The sequence below is a fragment of the Podarcis erhardii genome (genome assembly GCF_964252035.2).
Source record: "Podarcis erhardii genome assembly, chromosome: 2".
In the NCBI taxonomy this organism is placed as follows: Eukaryota; Metazoa; Chordata; class Lepidosauria; order Squamata; family Lacertidae; genus Podarcis; species Podarcis erhardii.
This window is the reverse complement of record NC_138498.1, coordinates 115,439,827-115,460,162: the sequence shown is the minus strand read 5'-3', so window position 1 is coordinate 115,460,162 and position 20,336 is coordinate 115,439,827. Positions and strand designations below refer to the sequence as shown.

At 46.3% G+C, this 20,336-nt stretch overlaps 2 protein-coding genes across 2 annotated transcripts in view; one reads left to right on the top strand and one right to left on the bottom strand.

Moving 5' to 3' along the window:
- Positions 1–20,336, bottom strand: part of LOC309336753 (uncharacterized protein) — a 238,396-nt gene that overhangs the window by 61,379 nt on the left and 156,681 nt on the right. The window lies entirely within an intron of this gene.
- The window catches only part of LOC309336489 (complement C4-A-like), a 66,277-nt gene that overhangs the window by 18,811 nt on the left and 27,130 nt on the right, over positions 1–20,336 (top strand). The window contains exons 10-22 of the mRNA XM_081852279.1: positions 913–1,028; positions 1,980–2,150; positions 4,363–4,542; positions 5,025–5,207; positions 5,351–5,500; positions 9,023–9,149; positions 10,802–10,873; positions 12,234–12,434; positions 13,026–13,137; positions 14,178–14,248; positions 15,673–15,812; positions 16,866–17,075; positions 18,896–18,947. Coding sequence (XP_081708405.1) covers positions 913–1,028; positions 1,980–2,150; positions 4,363–4,542; positions 5,025–5,207; positions 5,351–5,500; positions 9,023–9,149; positions 10,802–10,873; positions 12,234–12,434; positions 13,026–13,137; positions 14,178–14,248; positions 15,673–15,812; positions 16,866–17,075; positions 18,896–18,947 — 1,785 coding nt within the window. The remainder of the gene's footprint in view (positions 1–912; positions 1,029–1,979; positions 2,151–4,362; positions 4,543–5,024; positions 5,208–5,350; positions 5,501–9,022; positions 9,150–10,801; positions 10,874–12,233; positions 12,435–13,025; positions 13,138–14,177; positions 14,249–15,672; positions 15,813–16,865; positions 17,076–18,895; positions 18,948–20,336) is intronic.

The following is a 20,336-nucleotide window of genomic DNA, read 5'->3' as shown; positions in this document are numbered from 1 at the left end:
GGTTTTGAGATCTTTGGGGGAGGCCCTTCTCTTGGTTCCACCATCCTCAGAGGCCTGCTTGGTGGGGATGCATGACACGGCCTTCTCAGTGGTGGCTGCTCACATGCTTTGGAACTCCTTACCTGAAGAAGCAGGCTGGCTCCTTCCTTGCTGTCTTCGGCCAGCAGATGAAAACCTTCTTATCCCAACAGGCCTTTGGGAACTGTCTGGTTTTTTTCAAGGGAAGGTCTTTTAATAGTGTTGTGCTGTTTTTGTTATCTATTTTTTAATAGATTTTTATTTTTAAAATTGTTTTAATTTTATTAGATTTTATTTACTTTTTAGCAATTATCTTTTATATGTTCTTAGCATTTTGTATTTTAGCTGTGTTGTTTCAATTAGCGTGAGTTGTCTGGAGTCCTGGTCTGGGGAAAAGGCAGGATAATAATAATACAGTCGTACCTTGGTTTTCAAGGACAGGTGGCGCTGTGGGTTAAACCACAGAGCCTAGGACTTGCCGATCAGAAGGTTGGTGGTTTGAATCCCCGTAACGGGGTGATCTCCCGTTGCTCGGTCCCTGCTTCTGCCAACCTAGCAGTTCAAAAGCACGCCAAACATCTAACAGGGCTTTCGCAGCAGCTTCATGCAGCCAATCAGAAGCCACGCTTTGGTTTCTGAATGTTTTGGAAGTTGAACGGACTTCCGGAACGGATTCCATTCGACTTCCAAGGTACAGCTGTAATAATAATAATAAGGAGCATTGCAGAACAACCAATAAAGTAGGATCAGTCCACCATGATTGCACCATGACTGTGCCAAAAACACATTGTAGAATATAAACCCATAATAAAACACTGATCTGGAAGGGCGTTCAGAGAGCGAAGGCCACAATGGTTTCCGTTTCTTCACTGTCTTTTCCCTTCATTCTCATAGGTGGTGAGCTGGAGGAGCAGGAGCTGGCCTCGGTGAAATTTGTGGAATCTCCATATTCGGTCGACCTATCCAAAACCAAGCGCCATTTTGTGCCCGGGGCACCCTTTGAAGTGCTGGTGTGTATATTGCGTCTCCTGCTGCTCACGTATTTCCCGTTTTGTTGGTTTGTTCCAAGATTTTATCCATTTTAGGGTTCCCAAAGAGGCTGATAAAAGTTAGTACAGTGGTACCTCGGGTTACGTACTTAATTCATTCCGGAAGTCCGTTCTTAACCTGAAACTGTTCTTAACCTGAACACCACTTTAGCTAATGGGGCCTCCTGCTGCTGCCGCACCGCCGGAGCACGATTTCTGTTCTCATCCTGAAGCAAAGTTCTTAACCTGAGGTACTATTTCTGGGTTAGCAGAGTCTGGGTTAGGAGAGCCAGTGTGGTGTAGTGGTTGAGCGGTGGACTCGTAATCTGGTGAACCAGGTTCGCTTCCCCGCTCCTCCACCTGCAGCTGCTGGGTGACCTTGGGCTAGTCATACTTCTCTGAAGTCTCTCAGCCCCACTCACCTCACAGAGTGTTTGTTGTGGGGGAGGAAGGGAAAGGAGAATGTTAGCCGCTTTGAGACTCCTTCGGGTAGTGATAAAGTGGGATATCAAATCCAGACTCCTCCTGTAACCTGAAGCGTATGTAACCCGAGGTACCACTGTAATAGGACGGTCTTTTGCCCCTCAGGCTTGCAATCCAAAAGACACAGCACAAACACAAAAAGCGATTGGGGAGGGAAGAGGAAAACAAAGAAGCTCGTGTAGCACTCCTGGATTTGCATGTTGTTGGGGCAGGGAGGGGAGCGAAGGCGAAGGCAGGTTTTAAAATGGTGGTTTTAAACAACAGCAGAGGTTTGAAAAAAGCAGGGCCACAGAGGAGCTGTGGGGGGCTGGAAGGAGCCGCTAAGGGTTGCGTGGGCTGGAATGAGCTTTGAGGATATGGAAGGGCCAGGTAGGCAGGATTTGCAAGCAATGCAAGCAAAGGTGGCACCTGGTGTGGATGTCGTCATAAACTTTTTATGTTTCATTCCAGGCTACTATTTCACTCCCAGATGGCGCACCTGCCCCCCGCCTCCCGGTCCATATCTCAACCCAGATAGCAGGAGGCTCATCGCCAGCTGATGCCCAAATAGAAAGCAACGATCATGGAATTGTGACACACAGATTCAACGTTCCCGCTGGTGCCACCTCAATCACCATCCTGGTATGTTGTTGTTGTTGTTGTTGTTTTGATTAATATCTGCCCTTCACGCGCAGGGCAAGTCGCAACAATTAAAAATGCGACATTAAAAACAGTCCAAAACAAATGACCGTTGCGTGAATAGGGTGTGTATATCTCAGGCATCAAATGCTGAGACACACAGAGGGGCTTGTCTTCTGCATGCAACGAAAATTTGGCAGCGAAGTTGCCACATGCTCTGTGGAAAGAGAGTTCCACAACTTAGGGGGGCGTCTGAATTACTGAGGGCAGTGGAACTACAAACTGGACGTGCCCTAAACAATAGGAAGTTCATTTCAACCTTCAGTTTCCTCTGGAGGAGGAGGAGTAGACAAACCACCAAAGGTGGGATCAAATGAAATTCTTGGGGCAAGGTATTCCAAATTTTAAGTTGTGAGCGAACATATAAGACAACACAGCAATTCTTCCAAAGCAGCTCTTTATTTGTAAGCTGGAACAGAACTGAACTGAGGAGCTCAGTCAGCCTGCTTATATAGAGCTCCACTAGAATGCAATAGTAACCATTTTCTGTAACTAGCCAATCACTGAACGTCACTTTTGATCCTTCATTTGCATACAAACTATCCAATCACTGAACGTCACTTTCGATCCTTCATTTGCATAACTATCTATAGTATCCCCCTGCTGGCCCAGGGTGAGAACTTCAGTACATAACACCAAAGATGCTGGGGTCACCACCGAAAAGACTGTCCCTGTTGCTGGCTAAATATATATATATATATTTCTCAGTGGGGCAAGTCAGACAGCAGAGTCTCCAAGGCCAGTCTTAGCTTCTAGCAGTTCTGGGTGAATGTGGGCCTTCTAATAACCAGGTCCCACAAGACTAAGGCAGAGGCAGTATACCCTTTTTCAGTACTCAAGGGCTACCTTCTTTCTTGGCAAACCTTCTGGATTTGTGTGTGTATCACATGACAGTGTTGGGTGGGGCCAGAGGCAAGCAAGTTTATTTTATTTATTTTACTTATTAAATTTGTATACCACCCTTCACCCGAAGATCTCAGAGTGGTTCACAATTCAAGGATGCATTTGAGCTAGCCAAAAGCACTCATTTATTTCATTTTTTTATTTCATTGAATTCATACATTATTTTATTTTATTTTTTTGTTTGAACAGCGCAAAGCAATTTACAAAAGACAAAACAGCAAAATCAGGAAAATTCCGTCCATACTAAAGTTAAAATACTAAAACAGATTAAAATCACCTCAGCTTTCTAAGAATCTGGGTAGACTTGTCTAAACAAGAATAGGTAGTCAATGCAACTGTTGCAAATCGGATATGCATAAACCATATAGCCAAAGGGTTCTGTCAAACAGTAAATCATACTGTTCAAAGCTGGAATTAACTCTTTATTAGCACAGAAGTGATCTTTGCAGACTTGTGGTGGAGCATCAGGCCTAATGAGCACAGCAGCTCATCCCCAGTAGGTCTGGCCCCATGAATCAGTTGCTGAAAGTTCCCACCTCCCCATAGCTGTCTAAGTCCCCTCCTCTGCAGGGCTTTTCCCAAGCAATCTGAGACTGTGCCTGCAGAAAGCTAACTTCTCCTCTGCCCTTTTCAGCCCTTTCCTGGTCCTGGGAAACCAGGGAGGAGGGGAGCTTGTCGCAGCAGGAGGGGGAGACACCTGTGACTCTTCACCGGCCAGACCCATCTCTACCTCTTGGTCTCCCTCCTCCTTATCACCTGCTTCAGCTTTTGCCTTGTTCTGGACTTCTCTCTGCCACAGACTCTCTCAGCTCACTAAGCCCTGTTACCTCTTCCCAGTCTTCTCCCTCTGAGCACTCATCATTGTCCTGCCACCTCTACCCGGGCTCTGAGCCTTCTTCCCCTGGTGGTTCCTCAGCTGGTTCCTCCCACTGTTCCTCTGCACCCAATCAGAAGCCCATGATAGGTACTCAACATGGTGCATCTAGATGTCGTGGGACTTCAACTCCCATCAGTCCCAGCTCTCACAGCCCAATGGTCAAGGGTGATGGGAGTTGTAGTCTAAAAACCCCTACATTGGCTGTCCAGCAATCTAGCTCCTGTTGGCCTTCTAAAAGAAGCCTTCTGTACCCGTTGAAGTTTCCAAACTGTGTTTAAATGTAGGGCCGTGTAGAGAGCACTCTAGTGGTCTATTCTGGGTCCGAGAAGTGAATATGTGACTTTGTGTTTTTGTGTGCCTTTGTCACCCACACAGCTAAGAGTCGGAACAGAGTCTCCAGCAGAGGTCACCTTGACTGCCAAACGCATGGACTCCCCAACAGGAAACTACTTGATCATCGAAAGCCCCAAATATCAAGGCTTGAACCCTGGAGAGACCCTTACATTAGGGTTGAAAAGCGTTGGATCGACTGCCTTCTCCCGATTCTATTACATGGTGAATCCTTCCTGGGGTGTTATAAGGGGCCCTAACCTTCCTAGGATGAAGGAAAGATGGGTTAAGGGCAAAGATGGGCCAATCAATTTTTGGTTTCTCTTGGTTTTTCGTTTTTCCAGATTTAAGTTCATTTCTCCGCATTCCCATGTCACTTTGCGTTGGTTCTATTTAAAACCGTCTCGAAAATTCATCAAGCATTTTGGTGTGAATTTATTCTAAGAAACACACTTTTGTAGGCAACTTGGCCTAAAATTAGGGCAGTGCCCTCCTGAGGGAAGCAGGCTAGACTGTGGGGCACGGGGAAAACTGTGTAGCCGTCACAGCTCTGTCCCCAAACACCTCACCAGCACTAAGGCGGCTGCCTTACTCATGTTATATGGTTACCTCAGTGCTAAGACAACATATATGAAACATGAACATTCAAAATCACTGCATATTCCCGTGCTGAAGCACTTTTCGTTGAACTGATCCTTTCCCTCCAGGTGTTGAACAAGGGGGACATTGTCTCTGTCAACAGCGTGGCCCAAGGCTCCTACACTGTTGTTTCCATTCCCATCACCCCCAGCCTGATGCCCACGTTTCGATTTGTGGCCTTTTACCGCCTCAGGGACGAAGTCGTGGCCAACTCCATCTGGGTGGATGTCGTTGACAGCTGTGAGGGGAAGGTGAGGCCTTCTCCAAAAAAATTGTGAAAATTCTCCTTCTCGGAACCTTTCCTGAATGGAGCAGATGTTTACAAGGGTATTGGGGGCATTAAAATGCAGGTTAAAATGGCTGCCCCTAATGTCTATGCCCCTCCAATCTCCAGCTGGTACTCCGGACGTCAAGTACTGATCTGCAGCCTCAGGACTTCCTGACCCTCACCATAGACACCGATGCGAGAGCCTACGTATCCCTGGCTGCCACCGATTCAGCTGTTTACGCCCTCAACCGGAAAAATCGCCTCACACAAGACAAGGTACAGCCACACACATTTCTCCTCAGTCTCTTTCTTGTAATTTTTAATTTTTTTTTAGTTGTAATCAGCATTAGTCATCCTCAGAGGAGGTCCACTGAAATTCACGGATGTGAGGAACCCATCTCCATTAATTTTGAGGGTCTACTCTTGAGTAGAACCCTCTTGGAGACAGCCCTTTGTTTCTAGGCTCCTTGGCTACCCCTGGAATACCTTCCAACAGGTTATTGTCATTGGGGTTGCCTTTTCAAAGGCATATCTTTTTGCCTACGCTCTCCCTGGCCTTCTTTTGGTCACTTTCATTTTTAAAAAAACTTCCTTTATTGCTAATATTTCTAACAACCCAAAAGTGCAGCAGCAGAGTATGGCATCGTTCCATATGCTAAAGCCAACAAGGAATAAACAAATAAAGAAAAGAAAGTATTTATACACAAGTATAAATCACAACGTCCCCATTTCCTAAGCTGGCGTGGATGGTGAATATTTAGCATCTATGTCCGAAGAATAGGAAATAAAACCTCAGCAGATGATGTTCTGAGTCCTCCACACCCCCAGAAACAAGCAGTTTGTGTGTAACTTCTTCTGCAACAGCCAAAGTCCACAAGTCCTTATTCCACAAAGACAAATGTGGATTTTCCAAGGTTTTCCACTGCTGAGCTATTTCAATCCCAGCTACAGCTAACATCCATGTCAAAACTGATTTAGACAGACAAGCTTTCCATGTTGTCAGTCCACCTACCCAGTAATGACAGCCGTGGGGGAGCCCAAACAGGTGATTTAATTAACTTACTCAGTTTGGTCCCTTTTATGACCAAATTCCTGTTTGCAAGCTCTTTTTATTACACTGTTTTACAGGTGTGTGTGGGTTTTTTAAAGTAGCACCTCAGTTTTTACAATGCTGCTTTATTGGGGGGTTTTAAAATTGCACTTAGAGTTACGATCTGTAAACTTCTTTGAGGGTGGTTGCATGTGTGGGGTTTTTTTGTTTGTTTGTTTTACAACCATGCCGTTATATCAGTTTTGATAAATAAATAAATAAATAAACAAACAAGCCTTTTAGGAACCCTTTTGAATAAATACGTACAGGCAGCGACCAGTTTAATGATGCACAATCCAAATGATGCACAATCACACATGTGCGCATAGCTCCGAAACCAGATGAGGGTCCAAAACATAACCCTGATGCAAAATGAGGATTGCCTGTGCGTAGGTAAATTCTGCTACCACCCTCATGTCATAGCAGGGAAGAGCCATAGCTCAGTCGATAGAGCATCTGCTTTGCATGCAGACGGTCCCAGGTTCGATTCCTGGCATCTCTGGCTACAGCTAGGATAGGGTTACCAGATGTCCCCAGTTTCCGGGGACAGTGCCAGATTTGCAAATCTGTCCCTGGACAAATTCCGTCCCTGGAATGTCCCCAGATTTGCAAATCTGTCCCCGGGAAACGTGGCAGCGGCAGCCTTAGCAGCCCAGAGCCAGCCTGGTAGCATAGCTGGTTCTGGCTGGCTTCAGGAGCTGCTCACTGCTGCCGCCGCCACTGCCGAGGGGGAACCAGGGATGTCCGGCGGTACAGATCTCCTGCCCCCTTCTCCCTTTGTTTTGACAGATTGGGGGAGGCTCGAGAGTTGCAGGCAGGCAGCCGTTGCCCAGGAGGGGCGCAAGGCGTGCGGTTTCTCTGCCACGCAAGGTGCAAAGCCCCTCTTTCACACCCTGTGAAACATAAATGTGCAGAGTTTTTTTTAAAAACGGGGAAACCCCACGACTCCCAAGCCTCCCCTGATCAGTCAAAACAAAGGGGGAAGGGGGAAGGAGATCGGGGGAGGCTCAGGAATCACGGGCAGGTGGCACGCCGTTGCCCAATTTTAAAAAAACTCTGCGCATTTATGTTTCACAGGGTGCGAAAGAAGGGCTTTGCACCTTTATACAATATGCATGTCTGCTTGGGGCCAGGGTCTTTTGCCTCACCATCCCCACTACTGACTGACTCAGCTTCCAAAAAAAAAAAAAAAGAGAGTCCCTGGATTCATTGAAAAAAATCTGGTGACCATAGGCTAGGAGAGACACCTGCCTGAAGCTCCTGAAAGCTGCTGCGGCTCAGTGTAGAGACATTCCCGAGAGAGATGGGCCTAGTGGTCTGACATGGTATAAGGTAGCTTTCTGTGTTCCTTCTGGCCTGCTTGTGGGCTTGTCTAACCAGAGGCACCTGGTTAGGCACTGTTGAAAACAGATTACAGTCTTGGATCCAGAACGCCTTCTGAGTCGAACGTTTTGGCTCCCAAACAATGCAGAAGCCAGTGCGGCTTCTGCGGCTTCAGATTGGCTGAAGGAGCTTCCTGCAGCCAATCGAAAGCCGCACCTTGCTTACCGAACGTTTTGGAAGTCGAACGGACTTCCGGAACAGATTCTGTTTGACTTCCGAGGTATGACTGTAGTGGCCAGTGGTGTAATCCAAGCAGAGTCGTCTTATCTATTTATCAACATTTACATACAGTGGTACCTCGGGTTACTGATGTTCCAGGTTACAGATGCTTCAGGTTACAGTCTCCGCTAACCCAGAAATAGTACCTTGGGTTAAGAACTTTGCTTCAGGATGAGAACAGAAACCGCGCGGTGGCGGCGCGGTGGCAGCAGGAGCTCCCATTAGCTAAAGTGGTACCTCAGGTTAAGAACAGTTTCAGGTTAAGAACAGACCTCCAAGTCTATTTCAATCTCTGAAATAGACTTGAGGGCTGGAGATGTGAGGAATCCTGGCTAGGAATTTTATGGGAGGATAACTACCTGGGAAGGGACAGATACCCGGGCAGGGAGGGAGGGGGGAAAACAGATTTTTGAAAAACTTTATGATTTTTGGTTATTGTAAATTTGATTTATACTTTAATACAAAAAAAGGGGAGATTGGTATATAAATTTTGATTGATCTTAGAAAAAAGGATTTATTGCATATAAGAAGATAGGGTAATAATATGGGGTTTAATAAGATGAACTAAGTTGGAGAATAATGAGATTAAGTTTAGAGAGAGGAATAAGAACTTGCTGAATTAAATGGGGGAAGTGGGATGTATGTGGGGGGGTGGGGGGAAGTCATATGTGTTGTTTGTTGTTAAAAAATTTGAAAACCCAATAAAAATTTAATAATAATAAAAAAAAAGAACAGACCTCCAGAACAAATTAAGTTCTTAACCCAAGGTACCAGTGTACCTCACCAAAGCCTGTGAAATGCAAAATGTACATTAAAGGATATTAACTGATGTTATGTTAAAGGATGCCAGAGGCAAGTTTTCAAAATAAAATTAGGCACACTATAAAATAAAATCTCACATTAAAATACACACCAAATTTACAATGTCAGGTTAGGCTTGCTTAGACAAAAAAAGTTTTGAGCAGGCACGGAGACCAGGGCAGCAAACGCACCTGCCCAACGTCAGTGCTGCCGCTGCCGCACTGAAGGACTGATTCCGTGCACGTTTGGATCATGTGCACTGTTGCACTGACCCATCTCTGTAATCCTCTCTTTCTGGAAAACAGGTCTTCCAGGCCATGGGAAGCTACGACCTGGGCTGCACGGCCGGCAGTGGGGAAAACACCCTCAGCGTTTTTGGGGATGCTGGACTCTCCATTCGGGCTGGCGAGCTGATGAGCCCCCTCCGGAAAGGTGAGTTCGTTAGGAGGAGCAGAAAACAAGGATATGGTCAGAGAGGGGGTTTGGGGGAGCGGGGAGCATTGTTGACTGACACACTTACATCTCATTTCTACCATTGCAACTTGTTCTTTCTTTTTTACATAATGTTTATTTGGTTTTACATATTTAAGTTTATATTCATACCACAACACCTCCGAAATGACAAGATTCCCTCCAATCTCTGGACTTCCCACTTCCATGGGTTCTTTTATTAAACCTTTTCTACTGCATCTTTTTTTAGATAAGCCAAGTTTTCTATAACTCCATTATATCCATAGTTCTCGTTACATTACAAGTGTTTTTGCAGCCCTGCTAATGTTTTCAGCTGCTTACAGTGGTCCTTAAGGAAAATTGCAAATTTCCCCCATTCCATATGAAAGTTTTGGTCTTCCTGGTTGCGTGGCGAGTTTCCGAACCCCCCCCCCCCCCCGGTGGAAATAATGACACACGACACAATTATTAAGGTTAATGGGCTAAAAAAAGGCCACAACTTTATTGGGTACAGGTGAAGAGCTGTATTGGCTTAGGCATTGGTCCTAACTGACTATATCCGACTCCAGCCCGTCTGCTCGAAGTCCGGGAAGGGTTAACCACCAGTAGGGGGAGTCCTGCTGAGGCACATCAACTAGGAACTCCACCGGGGTCACCGCTAGGGGGTGTGCCTTAGGCCGTCACCTCCCCAGGCTTTGGACAGGGCCACGCCCCCCCCCCCCGGAATCCTTTATTGGACTACCCTTCAATATGTGGGGCAGGTGATGGCGCTACCTCCCCTCTTCCATCTACAGAACAATACCAATGCCTAACCGCCAATACCCAGAAAGTTGTGACGATTTGCTACGAGGTAGGTGAAAACCAAGTGGCTGGTGCCAATTTGCCAAGTGGAAAATTCCTACCAGGCCCCTCAATGGCGACCAACCATGGTCCATAGCAAGGTCAAGGAATGAAAACCTTATAGGGCCGGGAGGGTGGGAAAAGCAGGAACAGCTGACGGGCAGCAAAGAGGAAGATCCCCGGCCGCGTCCTGCCTTAAATAGGGCAGGCCACGCCCCCGAGCCATCCAATTGGCTGGCCAGGGGATGATGCGGCTTAGAATCCCCCCAATTGCGTGGGGCTGGCTTCTGCCTACCGCGCACGTGGGAGGAGCCGTGAAGTCCGCAACCCCACCTCCTCCTTAGGCAGAAGTGGCTTTCCTGAGCTTTCTGGTCAGTTTTGCCATTTGGGTATACAGTGGTACCTTGGGTTACATAAGCTTCAGGTTACACACTCCGCTAACCCAGAAATAGTGCTTCAGGTTAAGAATTTTGCTTCAGGATAAGAACAGAAATTGGGCTCTGGCGGCACGGCAGCAGCAGGAGGCCCCATTAGCTAAAGTGGTGCTTCAGGTTAAGAACAGTTTCAGGTTAAGAACAGACCTCCAGAATGAATTAAGTACTTAACCCAAGGTACCACTGTAATCCAATAGCTTCATTTGCCATTCCTTTCTGGTAGGGACCTTATCTTCTTGCCATCTCTGAGCTAACAGCATCCGCGCAGCTGTCGTTGCATACATAAAAAGTCTTTTCTTCTCTCTTGGGATTTCGGCACCTACAATTCCGATTAGCACCTTGTTCTTTCTGTTCTTCTAGCACATGGATGCAGCCCCAATGCTTCCCGGAAGAAGCGTTCACTGGAGTTCCACAAAGAGCTCCAGAAGAAGCGTAAGTGACGCGAGGGAAGAGGGGTGATAACCCTGAGGGGGTGGGAAATGGAGGACGCTTCCAGGGCCGGCTCTACTTTGAGGCATAATGAAGCAGCTGCCTCAGGTGGCAGATGCAGGAGGGCAGGGAGTGGTGGCAAGGTGTTGGAGACAGAGCTGTGTGTCCCCTGTGTGGCCAGTCCTGTGCCCCAATGCCAGTCTATGCCCCTCAGGCGTGGCGGAGGTTGCTGCCCCATTGCCAGCGCTGAAGTCAGATTCAACTGAGGCACACACTCCGACACCTTTGAAACACTCTACCTGATTTTTTTTAATCATGTGTTTGCTATTGTTTAGTCATTGTCCATTTATTTAGCCAAAGGGGCTAAATGTCTTGCAGTCTAAAAAGACATGACACACGAGGAAAAAGAAAGGGGAAGGAGGAGGGAAAAGAAAGCACAAGGTTTCTTAAAGTGACAATTGTTATAACAACCCAGTTAAGACCAGCAACTCCTTGCTGATGTCGTTGGTGGATCTGACACCCATCAGTCAGTCTGACATCCGTCAGTCACAGCCACACCCCCTTCCAAGATGACGCACCCTTCTAAGATTGTACAATAATATCATAATTATGCAAGAATTCTAATTAGGGGTGCACTGCAACCATTGATGTTGATCTCCATGTGTTGTCTTTCAGCTAGTTCTACTGTTTTCTGCGCTTGCAATCTGGGCAAATGGTTTGGAGGGCTTGTGCTTCCCGTCAGGTTCTGCTGTACGTAACAGAACTTGCACACCATTCTCTTGAAAACGAAGCACCATGTGTCATTTCAGCGCGGTGGCGCTGTGGGTTAAACCACAGAGCCTAAGACTTGCCAATCAGAAGGTTGGCGGTTCGAAACCCAGCAATGGGTGAGCTCCCATTGCTCGATCCCAGCTCCTGCCAACCTAGCAGTTCAAAAGCACGTCAAAGTGCAAGTAGATAAATAGGTACCGCTCCGGCGGGAAGGTAAACAGCGTTTCCGTGCGCTGCTCTGGTTTGCCAGAAGCGGCTTAGTCATGCTGGCCACATGACCCGGAAGCTGTACGCCGGCTCCCTCGGCCAATAAAGCGAGATGAGCGCCACAACCCCAGAGTCGGCTACGACTGGACCTAATGGTTTACCTTTAAATGCTTAGCTTTGGAGCGCACAGATCAGTTCCTCCTCGGTTCTCTTCCCACATACCACCCCTCTGTCCTTGCAATAATGCGAAAGAGGCCTGAACCTCACGGAAGAGAAAGTGGCTGCGTTTATTTTGGTTTCTCTTTCTCCCGGCCCCCCAACCTCCTGGCGTTCCTTTCTCATCCACCCATTCATTCGCTTTTTGGTCCTCCTTTCCTCTCTGCAGTTTCCAAGTACCAAACCCCAGAGCTTCGGCGGTGTTGCCAGGGGGGCATGGTGCTGCTGCGCCAAAAGCTGACGTGCGAGGACCGTGCCAAGCGGATCCAGGGCCCAGGCTCCCAGCAGTGTCGCCAAGCCTTCCTTGATTGCTGCAAAGTTGCTGCTGGCCTACGGCGAAAATCCTGGGGATCCCACAGCCTTGGGCGGAGTGAGTCGAGAGATTGGGAGCCTCCAATGCCAGATTTTGGGTGGCACGGGCAGTTCCCCCACACAAGCACTGAACCGGGGGGGGGCATGCACAAAATTGAGAAGATTGATAACTGAGAAGACCCACTTGGGGGTTGCAAAATTGTGGCCTCGCTCAGGGTGCCATATTACAGTGGTACCTCGGGTTATATACACTTCAGGTTACATATGCTTCAGGTTACAGACTCTGCTAACCCAGAAATATTACCTCAGGTTAAGAACTTTGCTACAGGATGAGAATAGAAATCGTGTGGTGGCAGTGGGAGACCCCATTAGCTAAAGTGGTGCTTCAGGTTAAGTACAGTTTCAGGTTAAGAACAGACCTCCAGAACAAATTAAGTTCTTAACCTGAGGTACCACTGTATCAAAGTTTTTCGTAGGGGCAGATGGGGCTCATCCACCTGAGTAGGTAGCCCATCTAGGAGAAGGAAGACTCTGATCCAAAACCTCTGCTGCCTTGTGAGATTTCTTCAGGAGAAGGGAAGGCAGAGAAGGGATACAAACTCTATCCCTCAGCCCAGCTCTCAACATGGAACCTCCTCTTTCCGTGCAGCACAAACCCAGGAGCTGGAAGAGGACTTATTCGATGAGGAGTTCATTCAGTTGCGGAGCGTCTTCCCCGAGAGCTGGCTCTGGAAATCGTACGACGTGGAGCGGACCTTCACGTAAGTAGGTCAGAGAGCTGGGCCTCAAGGCATCCTGGGAACAGAAGGTAGGTAGACAGAAGACCAGGATCTGCTGATAGATCTCTGGGTGATTTGCAGTAGATCAGCAATGAATTCTGACTCTCACGGTAGCTGTTGTGGCGTGACCCCCGAAACTACTGGTTTGCTGACCTTGCAGAACTACAGTTCCTTTTTTAATTATTTTATTTATGCTTTTCAGGTTTATACATTTCACTAATTTTACAATCATTTTATTCTTTCAAAACTTGACTTCCTTCCTCCTCTTTCTGCAGTTCCTTACATTTATTTTTAATATCTTCTGCATATCCAAATTAACTTAATTTGTTCATTTATTCATCTTCTTTAAATATATACTTATGAAACTGCAGGTTATTACAATAATCCCGCCAATGTTCTTATCTGTTTACAATTTATCTGTAAATACTCAGTGAACCGTTTCCATTCTTTTATAAAGTTTGTTGTCTTTATTTCTTATTCTTCTGGTAAGTTTCGCCATTTCTGCATACTCCATTAGTTTTTCTATCCATTCTTCCTTTGCTGGGACTTCTGCTTCTTTCCATTTTGGGGCGAGCAACATTCTTGCCACTGTAGTTGCATACATGAATAAGTTGCTATTCAGTTTAGGTAGCTCTGTCCCTATAATTCCCAAAAGAATTTGAGGAAATTATAGCTCTTTTGCAGAGCTACAGTTCCTGACATCCTTTTACATGCTGTAGTTCCCAGGAATCTCCACGAGTAGAATAAGGGTGCTTTCAAGACATTGTGTGGATGTGGCAGGTGTAAGATGACTGGGCTTGGTCATCTGAGGCTTGGTTCTTGAAATATACTCTTAGTCAAGAGTGGATTTCATGCTTTTTATTCAGCTCATAGTGGTGAGGAGGAATGGAAGTTCCCCCAGAATGTCTGCTTTAAATACAATATTTACACAATGGGCCCCACGTGATTGGCTTGTTCTTCCGCCATGTTGGGCCCTTCCTGCCTCTCACAGTATATTTAGGCCCCATTTCTGTCTCCCACAGGACAAACGTGATTCTTCCTGATTCCATCACCACCTGGGAGATCCAGGCTGTTAGCATGTCTAGTACGAATGGTGAGCTGGGCGTTTATGTATTTCTTGGACCAAAACACTGTACTCTCTAGCTGCTGGTACCTTAAATACTCATTTATCCCTTTCAGGGTTTAATTCATCCATTTTCATTCAACTGACTACAGAAACCCATCATAACACCCAGCCCATTCTGCCATGCCGCATAAGCCTACATTATTATTTACTGCTTTCTACAAATGGCATGTCTTCTCAAAGTAGTTCACAATCTGATATCAGCATGCAATGAAATACCTTTAAAAAAAATTATAACTGAACAAAACAGCATTGCAAACAGTACTAAACACCCAAAAGCCAGCAATATGCCAGCAAAATATAGAAAAACAATCCAAAATAGTAATCATGCAGCTCAAATCTCTTTAATTAACTGAAGGTTTCAGCAAAGAAATGAATCTTTAAGGCCTTTTTAAAAGCCACAATTCTCAGGGCCAGCCGGATGTCCAATGAAATTGCCTTCAGCAATGGTGCAGCCACCACCAAAAAGGACCCGTGTTTGTGTGCTCACCACCTTGATCAACAGGCACCTCAGTAAAGCTTCAGAGGTGCATTTTTAGGTGTACATGGCATCGCACATGGCACAAATTGAACACATTCATACGGGGTGGCAGCCAATGGCAGGCAAGTAGGGGTTGTGCCCTTGAATTCTGTGGGTAGAGTGAGTTATCCAGGAGAAGGCTTGGCACCTTCCTTATACAGCTTTTGGCGAATGTGGAAGGCACACCTCTTTACCTTGAGGTGTATATTTTTAGAACCTACCTAAATAATCATAAAAATAATTTATTATTTATACCCCGCCTATCTGGGCAGCTCGCAACAGAATATTAATAATAATAAAAAGAGATAAAACATCAGACATTAACAACTTCCCTAAAGAGGGCTGCCTTCAGATGTCTTCTAAAAGTCAGATAGTTGTTTATTTCCTTGACATCTGATGGGAGGTCATTCCACAAGGTAGGTGCCACTACCAAGAAGGCCCTCTGCCTGGTTCCATGTAACCTTACTTCTTGCAGTGAGGAAACCTCCAGAAGGCCCTTGGCGCTGGACCTCAGTGTCCAGGCTGAATGATGGGGGTGGAGACGCTCCTTCAGGTATACTGGTCCGAGGCCGTTTAGGGCTCTAAAGGTCAGCACCAACATTGTGCTCGGGAAATATACACCTTAGGGTCCCAGTGCGAGCAATTAATAATAAGGACAATGATAAAATAATATCTGTGTCAGGGACCTGCCAGCAAAATGGCAGCTTTCAGCTCAGTTCTGGAAGTCTGTGTTGCCGTTGTGATCTTTTCTTAATCCCGTGTCTCCTGCAAAAAAATACAACCAGGAAATGTCATTCCCTCCGGTTATCCGACTGCCCATATTTCCCTCCCTCCCTCCTCCTTCACTTGGGCTCATTCGTTCTCGTTCTCTTAGGCATCTGCGTCTCAGAACCCGTTCGGGTCAGAGTCTTCCAGAACTTCCACATCTCTCTCCGGCTGCCCTACTCAGTGAAGCAGTTTGAACAGATCGAGCTTCAGCCGGTTCTCTACAACTACCAGCCTGAGCCCATCAGCGTAAGCAAAGCCCCCACAATCTCCTCTCCCTTCCGCTGATCCTGTGCCTGCACAGGTCACCTGCTTTGAATGCAGAACGCCCCTCGTTCACTGCCTAGCACCTCTGCTAGGGACCGTGACCATACCCTGTCTGGAAACCCAGGAGAACTGCTGCCGGACGGTGCAGGCAACACTGAGGTGACCTGGCAGCTTCCTATGCGAGTCCCTGGGAACTGCTGTCAGCCCAAAAAAGCCAAGGCAAGCGACATGAGGCAGGAACAGAAAGTGTGGAGCCAGTTCCACAGAAGATTTCTGGGCAGGCATTGCAATGAAATAGCTGGAGAGGGCAAATAAGAAGGGCTTGTGGCTGCTAAGCATTGGGGCAAAAGGATCACTGCCCCACCAACCTCCGCTTGTTCCCCCCTGCCTGCCTTCTTACTTTCAGCCAATCAGGAGGCTGCACTGCCTGTCATTGGCTGTGGTTCATTTTATTTATTTATGTCATCCCGCCGTTGCCTGTGGCCAAAATAGGCATTGCAGGTTTTCAAAACAGTACTGAAACTTGCGAAACCTGTTTACCAGAAAGGAAAGCAGGCCGTGCACACGCACCTTTCGGAATCTATATTTGAAAAAATAAAATAAACTCCACCTGTGTATCCACGGTCTATTCAATTACCGTATTTTTTGCTCTATAAGACTCACTTTTTCCCTCCTAAAAAGTAAGGGGAAATGTGTGTGCGTCTTATGGAGCGAATGCAGGCTGTGCAGCTATCCCAGAAGCCAGAACAGCAAGAGGGATTGGTGCTTTCACTGCGCAGCGATCCCTCTTGCTGTTCTGGCTTCTGAGATTCAGAATATATTTTTTCTTGTTTTCCTCCTCCAAAAACTAGGTGCCTCTTGTGGTCTCATGCATCTTATAAAGTAAAAAATACGGTAATTTTTACTTGGAGAAAACCCGCCGAAAAGCAAGGCGTGTCAGTTTCAGCAGGTCAGCCCTGAGTAAAAAAAACTCAGTTGAATGCTGCTTGATCGGATTCTTCTGCCTCCTGATTCTTTCTTTTGTCCCCTTTCTAGGTGTCAGTATACCTGGAGCCCCATGACGGCCTCTGCTCTCCTGCCACTGTAGGCCCAGCACGGAAGCAGCGGGTGGAGGTGCCCGGGAACTCTGCGGTCCCCATCCCCTTCGTGTTGGTTCCCATGGGAGCGGCCGACATCCCCATCACGGTCGTCGCCCTTGGTGGCTTCGGGGGAGGGGACAAAGTCTCCAAGAAACTGAGGGTCGAGGTAAGAGGCCTTTCATCGCAGGGAATGTTTTTCCGCTCCTAAGACCACCACCACTCTGGGCCCACCTTCTTCTTCTTCTCCTTCTTCTTCTCCTTCTTCTTCTTCTTCTTCTTCTTCTTCTTCTTCTTCTTCTTCTTCTCCTTTGGTGATCACTCGTAGCCGAGTAAGATCGTCTTCCATAAACACTGTTTTAACAGTGAGTCTGTAAGTGACTGTGGAGGCCGATTCTGGATCCACACATCCTTCCACAGTGGGGACATTGGTTTCCGGGCAGGAGTTGATCATGGATTTGCCCAGTGTGCCTTCCTCTTAGCACGTTTCTCCCTTACGTCCAGAGTTTGAGTGTCTTCAAAGCCCACTTACAGATAGGTAGCTGTGTTGGTCTGCCATAGTGTGTATCTGAAGAAGTGTGCATGCACACGAAAGCTCATACCAATAACTAACTTAGTTGCTCTTTAAGGTGCTACTGGAAGGAATTTTTTTTTGTTTTGTTCAAAGCCCACGACACCTTTGGTAAAGGCTGTTCTCCAACTGGAGCGCTCACAGGCCAGTGTTTCCCAGTTGTTGTTGTTTATACTACATTTTTTAAGATTTGTCTTGAGACAGCCTTTAAACCTCTTTTGTTGACCACCAGCATTACGCTTTCCATTTTTAAGTTTGGAATAGAATAGTTGCTTTGGAAGTAGATAACCAGGCTTCTGCACAACAAGACCAGTCCAATGAAGTTGATGTTGAAGAATCATTACACTTTCAATTTTTAAGTTTGGAATAGAGTAGTTGCAATATTATTATTTATACCTCCACCCACCTGGGTTTCCCCAGCCACTCTGAGCGGCTTCCAACAAAGTATTAAAAATACAATAAAACACCAGACATTAAAAACTTCCTTCAACAGGGCTGCCTTCAGATGTTTTCTAAAAGTCACATAGTTGTTTATTTCCTTGACATCTGATGGGAGGGCGTTCCACAGGCGGGCTTTCCAAGGAACTTAATGGCTAGGCAAGGATTCAAAGCTGGATTTTCCACGCTGGAGACCAGCCAGCTGCCCCACTCTGGCTCTTATGGTGACATGCACCCAAGTCTTCTTCATTTTTTGATAATTTTATTAGTTTTCGATTACAATCGAATAATAGCCTCATTATAACAATACCCATTTATAATACAATTCCAATAGTTCAAAAACCTAATTATATAATTTAGATAAGGTGGTCCCCCACATGCTAGAATTGATGGCTTGATTATTTGCTTTATTTCTGTGTTCCAAAATCTTATTTAATTTCCATTACATTCCGGTCAAAATAATAACCCCTTATTCAGCAACTGCAATATTAATAACTTCTATTCAAGTTAACAAGTTAAATGATTTATAAAACTACAAGTGAGGAACTCAAACTATATCCTTGTTCTTCCTGTGTGTGGCAATTATTCTTTCTGTGGTATTTATTCCTGTCCTCATAAGATGTTATGTCCTTCTTTCCCCCTGTTGTTGCTGTTATCCATCATGTCTTGGGCGAAGCTGATATTCCATGGTTGTTTCAGAAATTTCTCCATTTCTCTGTTGTTTAGCAACTTTAACAACAGCTGCAAAAATCCCTCTGTCCCAGTGAATAACCTGCTTTCACCATTTCCCCTCTCAGCCTAGGAAGAGGAGTGATCTGTCGAATTGCAGATGACTCAATAATGAAACTTATCAGTTGCTTGGCAAGTTCACAGACTCCTTTCATTCTTCCGTCCAACTGAAGATAAATGAACAATTATACTTCCAATTAAATTAAATTCCGGGTCCTCTTAGCGTTATTCCAATTCTTCTTCATTTGCAGAAAGAGGGTGCCGTCCAAGTGGAGGAATATTCCGTTTCCCTGGATAGTAAAGGTAGGAGACTTGAACACAGATCTGAAACCCAGTTCCTGAGGGTGGGTGGTGCAGAAACAACTCTTGGCATTTAAATACGGAACACGCATACATACACCACACCCAAAGCATTACATGGGTTATTTCCCCCTGTCGCCCATAGGTTGATAGCAGGTGAGCATCCTTTTAAAAAATGGAGAAAGTAAAAAGAAACCCCCAACCTCAAAAGAGAAGTCAGATAAGGAGGGGGCACCTGACACCCTCCAGATGTGCCCCCCCCCCGCCAGCATGGCTAGTACAGTGGTGCCTCGCAAGACGAAAACAATCCGTTCTGCGAGTCTCTTCGTCTTGCGGTTTTTTCGTCTTGCGAAGCAACCCTCTTAGCGGATTAGCGCTATTAGCGGCTTAGCGGCTATTAGCGGCAAAGCGGCTAAGCGGCTATTAGCGGCTTAGCGGCTTAGAAAAAGGGGGGGGAGTGAAAAAAATCGCAAGACTCGCAAGACGTTTTCGTCTTGCAAAGCAAGCCCATAGGGAAATTCGTCTTGCGAAGCGCCTCGAAAAACGGAAAACCCTTTCGTCTAGCGGGTTTTTCGTCTTGCGAGGCATTCGTCTTGCGGGGCACCACTGTATTCAAGAGTCCCTTCCAGCATTGATTATATTTCTTGCACTTGTGGTTTGGAAGATGGGAGCTTGTGAGCAGAGAGCCTGCACTCTTGCCTGCCTGTATTTGGAGAGTAGAATACGCAGTATAATAGTAATAATAATAAATTTTTATTTATACCCCGCCCTTCCCGGTTCAAAAACCGGGTTCAGGGTGGCTAACAATAAATTTAAATCACTTAATTATAAAAGCAGCATAAAATATAGTATAAAAACATGATTAACAATAAAATTCAAAATTCAAAAATCAGTTTAGGGGAAATAAGTATTAGATAATCCCCGGGGCTAGCTGGCTGAATTGGTCCTACTTGGGCCAGTGAGGAGGCCAGGGGAGAATTAGCTGTGGGGTCTCAGAGCGGGTGATCTTCATAAAAGGGGAGGGGGAGGGTAGAGAAGGGAAACAAAAGATTAGGCTGAATTCAAATTAAAGGGCAGGTGGAATAGCTCTGTCTTACAGGCCCGATGGAAGGAGGTTAAATCCTGAAGGGCCCTAGTCTCATGGGACAGAGCATTCCACCAGGTCGGAGCCATCACTGAAAAGGCCCTGGTGGAGGATAGTCTGACTTCCTTAGGGCCTGGGACCTCTAAACTGTCATTATTCATGGACCTTAAGGTCCTCTGTGGGGGCATATCAGGAGAGGCGGTCCCATAGGTAGGAGGGCTCTAAGCCACAAAGGGCTTAGGTGTATAGTGTATAGTGGCAATCTCCCAAATTATTATGATTTATTACATCTAGGATCATCCAAATGC